General features: G+C 38.8%; 3 protein-coding genes across 3 annotated transcripts; 2 read left to right on the top strand and 1 right to left on the bottom strand.

Moving 5' to 3' along the window:
* The first annotated feature begins 2,299 nt into the window (after positions 1 to 2,299).
* On the top strand, positions 2,300 to 7,020 carry LOC116287291 (uncharacterized). Its single transcript, XM_031693957.2, has 8 exons — positions 2,300 to 2,442; positions 3,661 to 3,742; positions 3,977 to 4,226; positions 4,618 to 4,750; positions 4,860 to 5,004; positions 5,540 to 5,790; positions 6,227 to 6,405; positions 6,649 to 7,020. Exons 2-8 carry the CDS (start codon positions 3,697 to 3,699, stop codon positions 6,866 to 6,868), a joined length of 1,224 nt encoding a protein of 407 aa, XP_031549817.1. The 5' UTR covers positions 2,300 to 2,442; positions 3,661 to 3,696; the 3' UTR covers positions 6,869 to 7,020.
* On the bottom strand, positions 6,900 to 7,993 carry LOC116287292 (uncharacterized). Its single transcript, XM_031693958.2, has one exon. The coding sequence runs from the start codon at positions 7,964 to 7,966 to the stop codon at positions 7,334 to 7,336; it is 633 nt and encodes a 210-aa protein (XP_031549818.1). The 5' UTR covers positions 7,967 to 7,993; the 3' UTR covers positions 6,900 to 7,333.
* A 92-nt stretch (positions 7,994 to 8,085) lies between these two features.
* On the top strand, positions 8,086 to 13,396 carry LOC116287266 (N-lysine methyltransferase setd6). Its single transcript, XM_031693928.2, has 10 exons — positions 8,086 to 8,199; positions 8,289 to 8,452; positions 8,770 to 9,024; positions 9,238 to 9,448; positions 9,585 to 9,680; positions 10,342 to 10,446; positions 11,220 to 11,303; positions 11,535 to 12,069; positions 12,173 to 12,221; positions 12,765 to 13,396. Exons 1-10 carry the CDS (start codon positions 8,086 to 8,088, stop codon positions 12,946 to 12,948), a joined length of 1,797 nt encoding a protein of 598 aa, XP_031549788.1. The 3' UTR covers positions 12,949 to 13,396.
* The last annotated feature ends 23 nt before the right edge of the window (positions 13,397 to 13,419 follow it).

Raw genomic sequence — 13,419 nt, 5'->3', positions numbered from 1 at the left:
TCTGTTTTTACTTGCTTATATTGGAAGTTCTGACTGAACATGTTCTGATTGATCCTTTGGCAACGCTAAGGGGAACATAGCTCTTAAAACTCATCTCGTTCAGAGGACTATTCTCGATCCATAAAAGGATGTTCAATTAGTAATAGACGTCTATTTATTTCGAAGCCTAAGATTTGAAGTGGTTTTGGAGAGTATTAGCTGTAAGCTTCAATAATACATGCCCCATACTCTTTCACAGCCCTATTTCCTATGGATTATATTAATACCATCTTATAAAGCAACATTTAGCGATGCCATCCAACGCGTCTGTCTATCTTTTAAGATAATGCAACTCTCTAAAAACGGTCTTAGTTTTTGAACAGCCAAGGTGGCGAAAAAAATGTGCTGATTAAGGCCACATTTAAAATAGGTCTGCTGCGAGCTCACAGTGGTCAAGCAAAATCAAATGTTTCAAGTTTACTGAAACAATATTTATAGAGCTATTAAAAAAGTCATTTACAGACGTTTCGTATACTTTAACAAACATGTTATTTTCCTTTGCTAGACAAGCATAAAGCGATCAGTTTGCTTAATGGCGAAGGTTACACGAAAACCAGGAAGTGAAGAGAGACACTTCAAAATCCTTACGATAACGGCTATAGCAGGAGATAGCGCCAGCTAGCGCCCACATCCGTTTCTCCCGCTGTATATTACTGTTTCCGATGGCTATCTTGGCAAGGGTAATGATCACTAGTTGCTATAGCGTGCACGACAACGAATCCCCTGGATAAAATGTCCCCGTCTTTTTTTTTCCGCATTCAACATTTTACATGTATTTGCCAAGTTTTCAATAAACAGCGTGCTACGAAGCGTTGGTCTGAAATATTCAGTGGGCCCCAGCGAAGAAAGAAAGAGGGCTATGGAAAGGCATCGAGATAATAAAAAAATGAATGAATGGATAAATGAAAAGGTTATGGTTACTAAATTCAAGCTAGTATTCGGTTTATCTTTAAAGTAAAATCAGGAGTAAAACTACAGAACGACCACGTGCATAGCACAGCAATATAGTGTGAGAGCAAGCAGAGAAAAGCAGAGGTCCTATATAAGCTGGCTACTGTCGCGTGTTACCCTCTCTAAATATAGACGATTATTATTGAAGATTTATTAGAGCAGAGCAAAATGGCATGGAATCAAGAGGGTACACTCTTGGATGGTGGATTATAGAACAAAACTTTAGCAAAAAATAATAAAAAAATATCTTTCCCGCAAATTGTTTTTCAATTTTTAAAAAACCTTCGGCCCGGGGGGTACTCTTGCCCGTTTAGGGTAGGATGTGCCGCTAAGCCCTCTGAACCCTGACCCCGTTCCAGAGTAAAATCGCTGAAAACCATACCCTGTTCCAGAGTAAATATCGTAAAGGTAAATCTGATTTGCTGAATGATAATTTATTGTATATGAAAAAAACCTGTTCCGGTATTACGAAAATAGATACCCTGTTCCAGAGAGGAGAGAGCGTGATTTCATATACCCTATTCCAGAGCGAGCGCGATTTTATATACCCTGTTCCAGAGTAGCAACGCTGAAAACCATACCCTGTTTGGCGGCACGTACCCGTATAGCGAATATAGGGGGGGTACCCCCACCCGGGACCTTTTGGGAACTTTAAAAAAATGCAAGACATGTATAACCAAGTTCTTTTGACATTTCAGCACAAGAAGGTCGTTGTGCGCTGTCGGAAGTAGTGGATATTATAATATGAATTTTTTGTTGGAAAGGAATGTCCGCCAGATAGTAGTTGAGTGTCATGTCTCCACTTCAGAGTGCCAGAAAGTTGTTTGGGGAAGTTCAAGGGGGTAGGAAAAGTTTTCAATGCAAAAATATTTGGTTCAGGGTCTGGGGGAGTAAAAAATATTTGTCTAATATGAAAGGAAAGGTTGGGGGGTAGGAGGTTGCCTGCACGTTAAGACCTTTAATTCCCTCCCCCCCTCCCCACTTACCAGATGGAAGAAAGTGCTAGAGTCCATTGTACAGCTTCTTGAGATATGCCATGAAGAGTAAGGCGACCATTGGTGAAATACAAAAAATCTCAATACGCAGTTACTTTGTCTTTGAGACTTGTTTCATGGACTAACCCCTGTGGCATGGATGTACTACCAAGTTTATTCCATGGATATGTCTTATGCCACACCAGATAATTCCCTAAATGTTGACACTAAATCCCCATCTGATTGGAGCCCTGAGTTTGTCTAGTTGAGCCTATTTACCTACTTTCTTTTTTTACTTTATGCAATGTTTACACCTTACGACGTAAAACAAAAATTAACACAGTCAGTCTAGGAATGCAGCCACTCTTCCTAAACTCGCTTCAAAAAACATAACTACATCACGCTACGCAATATAGCAACGTAGAAATACAATCAAGAAAGAATAGTGGTAGTAGTATTAAGCTAAATTCTTTTAAAGGTAAGTAATACCAAGTTCATGAATGATTTTTATGCTGTCTATCGTTGTTCAAGTTGCTACCGGTGGACTTCTGAAATTTTATCGACAATTTTTTACAACTCATTAAAGGCGTAAAAAATATAATTTAAAAAGATGAGAATTGCATCAAAATCTATCCAGATAGCGTTAAGTTGTCTCTAATATAATCTAGAACTATTTGATAAATTTTCATTCGAAATTTTTCAACCTCAAAATATCTCTGAAAACTTTGTTGTAGTTAAACTTTTCAAGGTGAGGCGTTTCCAAGGTGATTCGTGCCTTTGCATTCAGAGAACTGAATCTTCAAGTTCTGGCGACGAACTGTAATTTAGCTTCAGTACACTAAAACGTATTCCTTTACTTTTTACTTTCGTAAAAAAAGCATTTTGCGTTGAATGAATATTTTTCATCTTCAAATTTTAAAGAATTTTAAATCATGCGCGAATTATGGGTATTACAAATCGTATTAGCTTGAAAATATTTTTATTGACAAATTTTCCTGCTGAAAGTTTGGTTGATAAAAGCCGGTTGGGTTTGAAACCTTAATAAATTCTCCAGTGATTTCTGGAACAAAGCTATTTAAAACTTCAATAAAATCAAAGGAAATACTGATAATGGAGTTATTTGCATTGTGAGGGGAACATATATTTCGACGCCGGAGTAAAAAGCGAAGCGACGCTTTCCACAACATCCTAGCAACCTTTAGCGCGTTCAATGCGGTGATTGTCGGTCAAAAATACTGAAGCCAAATTTATGTTTGTTATGTTGAGTAAAATGTCATTTAAAGGAAATATTATTCCTTGATTTGTTTGAACAAGGATTCCTTTACTAATCCTGACGAGCGTGGCTGTTCACCCAGTAACACAACATAACATAACATAATGGTTTATTCACAATTCATCACCTTGTATACAGAAAATAGAGAAGAAGAAGAAGAAGAAGAAGAAGAAAAAAAAAAAAAAAAAAAAAAAAAAGAAGCAAAATACATGAAAAATTGTGAAAGGAGATGAAAGAGGTTATCCCTATCTAGGAGATCAGTAGATCAGTATCAACATACGGACTTGCACTTAGTGCAGCTACCATCATCAGTAAATTCTGCATCGATGTTTTATACACAACAGATTACTTACTGAATTTTCCTTCCCCTTTTGCTCTCGTTCCTCTTCGCTTTTGTCTTCTTATGTGGTATTCTTTTTAAAGCTATATGACTTTGGTTTTCACGATCGTCCAAAAAAAATGAAGGCAAGAATTACAGCACTGTTCTTGCTGGCCGTTATCGCAGGTTGGTGCCTTTCTTTTGTTATCCATCAATTCATCCATTCATTCCTCCCTCCCTCCTCTCCCCTTCCTTCCTTCCTCTCTCCTTCCCTCCCTCTCTCCCTCCCTCCTTCCATCCATCCATCCATCCATCCATCCCATCCATCCCATCCATCCATCCATCCATCCATCCATCTTGTCAATTTATCTGCCTTCACCTAGCTATCTTTGAACATTCAATTATTTTCCTCATTCGAAGCAACCGAGTCAACTCGATGTACAAATAACGGCAAAGCCACCTACAACGAATGTGGCGAACGATGCATATGTGGCAATAGTAGACTGACCCAATGCACACGTATAAGAAGGGACTTCTACTCGATGCCATGGGGTGAACGTTTGAGGTTTGTCAGAACTCTCTTGACTGCCTCAAGCAAAGAACCCTACAAGATGGAGTACGAGAAACTCGTGGCTATTCACACTGGCCAATTTGATAAAGGCATCCACACGTGAGGGAATTATTTAATGAATAAATTAATAAATAGTATTGCCATGGTTACAAATGTGTGAGGACCAAACTATGGACCTCTTGCTTAGCAGGCGTGCAACACACTTACCAACCAAGCCACACTTGCTCCTTAAAACAAGTGTGTGAGGTCCTGAGGATCAAACTATGAGCCTCTTGCTTAGCAGGCAGGATGCTAACCAACCAAGCCACACTTGCTCCTTAAAACAAGTGTGTGAAGGCACTGAGGATCAAACTATGGACCTCTTGCTTAGCAGGCAGCATACTAACCAACCAAGCCACAAATGCTTCTTAAAACAAGTGTATGAGGTCACTGAGGATCAAACTATGGACCTCACCTATTTAAATGTTCATTCTTTTTGTTCTTTTATCAGGAAGACACAATTCCTTCCATGGCATCGTTGGTATCTCATGAAGATGGAGAACATACTGAGAAAGATTGATTGTCGTGTTACAATACCATATTGGGATTGGAGCCTGTTCTCTGGGCAACCGTGGAGAAAACAGGTGGGTACAAATACCCGTGGGGGCAGGGGAAAGTATGAAAGAAATCAGGGCCTGGGCCGCATAATTAACTAACAGATCGGATTGGAATTTGCTTTCTTTCGTTACACAGTTAAATGATATTTTCTCGTCGGCTCCCTGGAGTCTTGGTGGAAACGGTGGTCTGGGCATGTGTGTGACAGATGGACCGTTCAACAAGTATTCCTGGAAAACCACATCTTCCAACGAAGGAGAATGTCTGAAGAGAAAATTTAATGGTAAACTCGACTCTTTTCAATTCTCATTTTACTTTTACCCAAAAATCTTTATCCGACCTTGGCTGTCCCATTTGAAAGCACTTGGGAATAGAATACTACGAAAAGGAATGACTAATTCATATTCTCTTGCATTTGGTTAACATCAAAGAATTGCTATTATCATATAATTATCCATAAAATACCTATATTTCTCCTTTTCGAAAAACTGATATTTTCACATGTGAAAATATCGTTACCATGTGTATTTAAGCTATAGTTTATAAATAAGAACTTTTTATAATAATAAAAAGCTTGTTAAGTTGATTTTATGGATAAATATACAATAAACAGAATATTACATGGGCACTTGGAGATACGAAATTTATCTTCTCGTGTTGAAAATCTCTCACTCGTTCACTGCGCTCACTCGTGAGAGATCTATTCAACACTCGAAGATAAATTTCGTATCTCCGCGCGCCCATGTCATATCAATCACAAATATCTTTTAAAATCACGTCAAAAGAATGCGACTATACGAATATCTTTACTAACACAGGCAACCCACCAGATATTGTTGCTGTAGCAGAAGTCCTAAAATACGAATCTAACCAGTTTGACGAGTTTGAGATTGGTCTTCGTGATGGTCTTCATAATAACATGCACTGTAGGATAGGTGGGAGTGGCGGCACAATGTGCTCCAAGTCCTCGGCCAATGCACCCGAGTTTCTTCTCCATCATGGCTTCACTGACAAGTTGTGGAATGATTGGCAGAAAAAAGGATCAAACTACAAGAATGCTTATTTTAGTGTAAGAGCTTAATGTTGTCAGATCTAAAAATGTGGTCATGCACCGAATCGGAATATGGCGACCAATTTGAGTAACTATTGTTCTGTACTGACTAGACTGTGCTCACGTGGAAACATAAAAGCGTTTTCACATGAATGAAAAGCTAGTCAGTTGCTAGTCAGTGTAGAACAATAGTTATTGAAATTGGTCGCCATATTTTAATTCGGTGTATACGGGTAAAATGATTTAACAAGATTGTGCAAATTTTTTCGAGCTAAATTCAATTTGCGCAGTTGAAATGGATGAATAAGGCAGCGTGGTGGATAAACCTTCACTAGAAACCCGAGCTCATAGTTTACACTAGCTCCTCATGATTATTCGTATTCATGACGTCATACGTTCCATATAACGTCATCACGTCTCCCATTTTTTTGCATTTATCTTGCTTTGATTTCAGAGGCTGAACGACAAAATGCTTGGGACTGCCGGGGCTCGTATACGTGACTACATAGACCTCGGTAACCATGGAAACATTCGAGTACAATACGAAGACCCGTTGCATAGCAACTTCCACAATCTACACAAGGACCTACAACAACTCGAAATGAAAGATCTACAAGCTCTGAAAAGACGGAAGTAAGATTTCCAAATGAAAAAACGTTTTTTACAGTGCATCTTAGACTCATGCTAATTTTTGAATACAAACTGGAAATTTCAACAAAAAAAATATTGTTACACACTCGGGTTCACTGTGTTTTCACTCGGATTGACTTTTACTACTCGTGAGGGTTAGTGTTGATCGGGTTGACTTCGTTTCCAATCGGCGTGACTTCGTTTCGTCATTTCTATTAGAGTTGACTTTGACAATTTATTTTACAGATTTACACCAACCAACTCGCTGGAATTCAAGGTTTTCATGGTGAATCGTAAAGAACAAGCAGTAGTGAAAGCTCAGCAAAATTCTCTTGAACCAAAGCAAGTGCTCAGTTCTAAGGTTCGACTCAGCAACGCGGACAAGGCTCTTGGGTTCAGATTCATTGATCTGGAGAAGGCATTGAAACGAAAGAGAGAGTTTGAGCTCACGAAAAAAGGCATATAATTACCAAGTACAGAAACTTCTGATATAGAAGTGTGCAAGTGGGACTTTTTCTTTTAGTATTATTTCAGTGTAGTTAAACAAATAGAACTGAGCGAATCCAACGAAGAGGAAACCGCAAAGAGAAAACAATAAAAGAACTAGAAAATTTAGAACTTTGTCCGAGTTTGAACTTTTTTGTTATCTAAAATCCCTTCCTTTTTCTCTCGTTTCATTCATTCTTTCTTTCTTTCTTTCGCTAGTTCTTTCTTTCTTTCTTTCTTTTTTCTTTTCTTTTTTGCTTTGGAGTCCAATGTGGTTTCTTTTGTAGATCTTGTCGTCAAATGCCAACTTATATCAAAATACAGTACGATGTCAATGATAGCCAGAGATTATAGGCTCCTATTCACATATCTATTAAACAGGAGCCTTTTATTTGAAATATATCTATCTGATCTGACTTCCCACATGAAGGAAGACCGAACTATTTCAATTCTTCCAAGGTTTTTCTCTGCTTTTTTGTTGTTCATACGCCTTCATAGCCTTTTTTGGAGGGACAAGAGAATCTGTGACTCCAACTCTCCGCTTCTTTGGCTTCGCTTCCTCCCACTCATCCCCGTCGTTTTCTGGATTATATGGTATTTCTGTCCTGTTGATATGAACATCGTCTCCTGCAACCTTTTTAGCATCGTTGTCTTCGTTAACAGCCTCTGGTTTTATGATATTCGTAGCGTGAGCAAACCTGCAATTATCTCCAAAGCGACACTTCCCTTTTTGAAACTTGTAGCAAATTCTTTTGTTATTCTTAGATGAAGGCACACTCTTTGTTAAATGAACATGCTTTTCCAGTACATCGAGTTTTCTCTTCTCCTCTGCTTTGAAAGGATTATAAAATATAGAAGATCGTTGGAAGGTTCGAGTTGAGAATTCTTTAGAAGAAGAAGGTTCTGAAGGCCCCAATAATGGCGACGGTAGAACTAGTTTTTCACCATCTTCCTCACCATCGATGGCTAAATTCTTGCCTAATTTATAAGCAGAAGATCCCTCTGTAGGTGTTTCTTCATCAGATTCAGAGGAGCTTGAAGAAGTTCCTTCGTAATCGATCAATCCAAAGAGAGACATTTTCAGTTCTTGACGGCCGCCATCTTGTTTAACTCACCACAGGAAACCCAATAACCAACAACAATAATTTATTGGGCTTCCTTGGGTTAGTTCCAGCTCTCTTTAAACTCACGTCCAACATGGCGGACGGAGTAACAAGTTTTTCCCTAGACATTTCTGTAGAAGAAAAAGACCCAATTTTGGATAAATTTTTGATTTGGTGCAAAGAAAATGGCCTTATACTCAGTAAGAAGGTATGGGTAGCTTTGATACTGCATGTCAAACGTTTTATGTAACGTATACTGTTCTTTTAAACTAACTTATTTGAGCACAAATTTTTTAGGTGAAAGTATGTAGCAGAGGTTCTTGTCATCGTTACGGTATGGTAGCCACAGATGATATAAGTCAAGGCGAGTGTCTTTTCTCGATACCAAGGAATTTACTGCTTGAGCCGAAAACGTGTTCTGTTGCCTTGGAGACAGAGAATGTTGGGAAATCACAAAGAGGGTAAGGAATAGAATAATATTAAATAACAATAATATAAAAAAATGAAATGAGTTAATATGACTACTTTTTCCATCCATCCATTCATCCATCCATGGGGCACAACCCATCCTCCCATCCATCCACCCATCATCTGTCTGTCTGTCCATCAATCCAGCCATCCATCCATCCATCCATTCATCCTCCCAGCCATCTATCCTCCTATTCATCTTCCCATCCATCCATCCATCATCCATCCTGCCATATATCCTGCCATCCGTTCATCCATCCATCTTCCCATCCCACTCTAACCACCATGCTATTGATATACTGATATGCAGGTCAGGCTGGATTCCTCTTCTGTTAGCCCTCATGTATGAGTACACTAACCCTGCATCGTTCTGGAGGCCTTACCTTGATATTATACCTGGTATTGGCGTACTGGATCAGCCGATGTTCTGGACTAAAAACGACAGGGAACAACTTTTAAAAGGGACTGAAATTGAGGAAGATGTGGAACAGGATCTAAAATGCATTGAAAAGGAATATTCTAGTGTTGTTAAAGCCTTTATCAAGAAAAATAAGAACAAGTTTGAGTAAGTATTAGAAACTCTGATTAATCCCAGATTCTTCATGGGGGAGGTATGGATATTTTCTGGAACTACACAATATACCCTTCTCAGACCCTCCCCACCCCTTGGAAATCCTAATCCCCCTCTACGGTTAGTATGGAAATCCCAATCCTTCATATGGGGGAGGTATGAAATTTTTCTGGAACCAGAGTCCAATCTATACTATTTGCATGGTAGTAAGACCATCCATTCGTTGGCCCTCTACAAGCACATGGCAGCCTTCATCATGGCTTACAGCTTCACAGAAAACAATCCTGGTTGCCAAGGTGACAATGCCCCTGTTATGGTGCCCATGGCTGACATTTTGAATCACCATAGCAACAATAATGCACATCTGGAGTTTGCTAAAGAAGAGCTTAGGATGGTGTCCACTCAGCCTATTGCTAAGGTAGAGTTTGGAATATTACGTTGTAAAAATCTATATTTTAGAGAGCTTAATACCATCTTCTCTGCCTATGGAACTTTTAACTATTTGCTCTGCTGACATTATCAGTAATAACAGTTGCCATATTTCTCTTCCATAGGATCAAGAAGTGTTCAACACATATGGACAGCTTGCCAACTGTCATCTCCTTCAGTCTTATGGATTTGTGGAGAAAACACCTAACCCAAATGACACGGTGATTATAATAACATTAGGTTCAACCATTCACGGTATGACATATTGGTCTTTCTGGTAATGATCCGGGGGGGGGGGGGGGGGGGGTCCACTTACCCATTTAGGGTAGGGATGTGCAGCTGAGCCCTCTGAACCCTGACCCTGTTCCAGAGTAAAATCACTGAAATTCATACCCTGTTCCAGAGCAAGATCGCTGAAAACCATACCCTGTTCCAGAGAGGAGAGAGCATGATTTCATGTGCCCTGTCCCAGAGGGAGTGCAATTTTATATACCCTGTTCCAGAGTAGAATCACTGAAAACCGTACCCTGTTTGGCGGCACCTATCTGTATAGCGATTATAGGGGAGTACCCCATTGGGTTAATGATGCTTATCTGAAAGAACTTTGACTTTAACACAATACTGTTATTGGTTTTTGATATCTGTCCTTTTTAGTTTTGGTATGACATAGGAAATGCACAGTTTGCTTTTGTTTTTGAAAATTAGTTTAAGCTCTATATAAATTTAATATATTATAAAATATAGATTTCTAGTTGGCAAAAAAATCACCAGTAACAAATAACTTGTCTTCTTCCTTCCTTTGCTCCTTTGTTCCTTCCATTTTCCTTCTTTTATTTCTTCCTTCCTTAATTTCTTTCTTTCTTCTTTTCTTTTCATCGCCAGATGGATATCCCTGTTGCCATTGTCTATGACGTTCTTCGTCAACATTCGATATCAAAACACGAAGCTCGCATTCTTGATGCAAAGTTTCAACTGATGGAAGAAATGGTGAGGATTCAGTCCGTTTTATTTTAATGTATTTCTGAACATTTCTTGAATACCATTAGCAGACCTTACCCTTTTTTATAAAAGTCAGCTCAGCTCAGTGTTTGTCTGACGTAATATTCCTTATTATGGAAGCTAGTATACACCCATTTTAAAAAACGTTGTCATCGCCAAAGGCGATAGGCAATAGGCGAAAAGCGATAGGAGATAGGTCATTCCAAGATCCAAGAATAGCTGGAATGACTTGTGTTTCTGCTTCTTATTCTCGTCAAGAACATGGACCTTAGTGTTGAGACTGATTCAATGTTCTTTGTGTTCAACGAAACCATTTCCGTCTCGGAATGGCCTATCGCCTATCGCCTTTGGCGATGACGTTTTTTTAAATAGGTGTATATCATTTTTGGATGAATATATTGTAGGTAGGTTATACTTGAATTTATCATATGACCCGTACGGCCCTGCTCGCGCGCTCTAATAAAACCATTGGAAAAAGTCACGTGATGGGGGCCGGACGGGTTGACGTAAGCGGGCCGGAAAAACCCGTCCGGCCCTGCTCGAATCCGCGCGCTTTCTTTTTCTTAATTATTTTTATTTTCGTGAGGGTCATATGATAAAATGCTTATTGACTGAGTTAGGTCGGGCCGTACGGGAAAATATTTGGCTCTCGGTCATTTGTACGGACCTCGCTGCGCTCGGTCCGTACGACATGACCTCGAGCCAAATATTTTCCCGTACGGCCCTCCCACTCAGTCAATAAGTACATAGTATTTTTGCAGGGGTTGGCTTCCAGTGACGATGTATTCGTCTTTGATCTGAAGGGATATCAAAACCAGGGACCCGATCTATCAGTGGTCCTCAAGGTACACCGTCATTAACTTCCTTTGCTTCTAAAATAATTTTTTCCCCCTTATTTGAAACCTTTTTTTTTTTCCACTTTCTTCGGTTTTGCACTATTGATTTATTATTATTATTTTTTGTCTTCTCGCCTTTTCATCGTATCAGAGTTAATATATTAACTATGATATTATCGTATTAATAAACCTATTCTATGAATTCTGAGTTAGCGCCTATACTACTTCTGCTTGTCTCAGGTTCTACACCTAAGTGAAGAAGAACTTAAAATGATACTCAAGAAAGACCAAGAAACAGAGAACCATCCCAAAGATCTGGAAGACTTGGTTCGTCTTTTTGAAAACTGTAGCGAAGAACAGAAGTCTATCAACAGCAAGATTATAGAAAATGCATTTAATGTTAAAGATAGAAAACGTAGGAATGAATCATTGGTGGACAATGAATCTATGAGTGGTGTAGCAAACAAGAAAGCAAAGGCTAGACGTGGCGGCTGTAGGAATGATGATGATGACGTTGTGGATGATGATGATAATGAAGATTATGATGATGATGATAATGATGATGAACCTGGACATTATGCTGTTAATGGGGTATATGATAGCGATGATGATGATAATGAAAATGATGTGGACGACGAAAGTAATGATGACTTGGATGCTAGTAATGACGATGATGATGATGTGGAGGATGATGGTGATGATGATATTGACAGCGAACATGATGAATCAAAATCTGAAGATGGAGACGACGAGAAAATAGATCACATGACCTATGGTGAGTTACAAAACATTGATCCCTTACCACCCTGGTTGAAAAAATTAAATGATCGTCTGAGAAGTTTACGAACCTTATCCGGATATTTTTCTCAATTTTCTAGAGCAAATGAAGAAAGAGTTTCCTCTGGCGTGGAGACAAGCACTAAGCAGGTACCCCAAAACTGTAGATATAGATACACTACTGTCTGACATTTGTTGGATATCAATGAAATCAAACTCACAAGGGTTTGAGTTGGTGAACGTTTGACTGAAAGAAATGAAAAAAAAAACCCCAGAGATCTTGAAGAAGTATGAAAACCAAATTGATGGTTTTCACAGCCGCCATGTTGGATGAATTTAACAAAAGATTCGTCACTACTCTACTTCGTTACATAAGCATCCAACATGGCTGCCGCGTCTTTTGTTATTTCATTCTCTTGGGAATTATTGCAAACCAGCAATATGGCGTCAGCTTCCTTTTTCATGAGAATGATAGGACAAAAGACATGGCCGCCATGTTCGGGGTGATATAACGAAAGAAACCAAGGCCAAATCTTAAGTCAACCAACATGGCGGCTATGACGTAACGTGTTGCAAGGATAATTCTCGATTTTCATTACCGCATTTACACGGATAGTTTTTCATGTACTGTGCTCTGTTTTTATGTACGTTTATATATTTTTTAATAGAGGAATATTCTTAATTTTACTTTAGGGTCGCAGAGGATTGTAGCTCGAGAATCGTTACCATGGAGAAAGAAAAAAAGATAAGTACAGAAAACACAGATGAACTAACTACACGAGAACAATCAATCAAGCTGATGTTAGGAGGATTGAAGGACATTTTACGTCATGTTTGTGAACTGGTTGATAAACCAGACAATGAAGAATCAAGCTGACAAGATATGTATTGACTTTATACAATTAGTACAATTTAGTACAGTGATCTTACTCGGCCCTTGAAAGAAAGTTGTATAATAATTATTTCCTACCAGTCCAAGTAAAACTAAAAAACGATCGAATGAGTGTCTATTACTATGCTTTATGCTTGTTATTTTTTCATGGGCCAAGTAAAATCACTTTACCAGTAGCAAAAGTGACATTTAATGTACAACCATAATCAGGCGTAGTGATTGGTTGGGGTGTATTTCCACGTTTTCTGATTGGTTAAGTTCTGGAAGCCATCTTAGAGTCATTTTACCGTTTTCCATTTGTATGAAAAGGGAAGGTAAGCTTTGCACAAGTAACGTCAGCTACGTTGCAAATTTGTACAATTTTTTAATCTATTTTTATCGTTATTTTTTCCTACGAATATTACGCGCGTCCAACTAGTACTTCTGAAAGTCTATAGATAGCTCGTGTTCGTTGTG

This window comes from Actinia tenebrosa, unplaced genomic scaffold, assembly GCF_029948245.1.
Source record: "Actinia tenebrosa isolate PJP-AT-01 unplaced genomic scaffold, QUT_ActTen_1.0 PGA_scaffold1__47_contigs__length_23844297, whole genome shotgun sequence".
Classification (NCBI taxonomy): Eukaryota; Metazoa; Cnidaria; class Anthozoa; order Actiniaria; family Actiniidae; genus Actinia; species Actinia tenebrosa.
The sequence above is the reverse complement of the archived record's forward strand: the minus strand, read 5'-3'. Positions and strand labels throughout refer to the sequence as shown.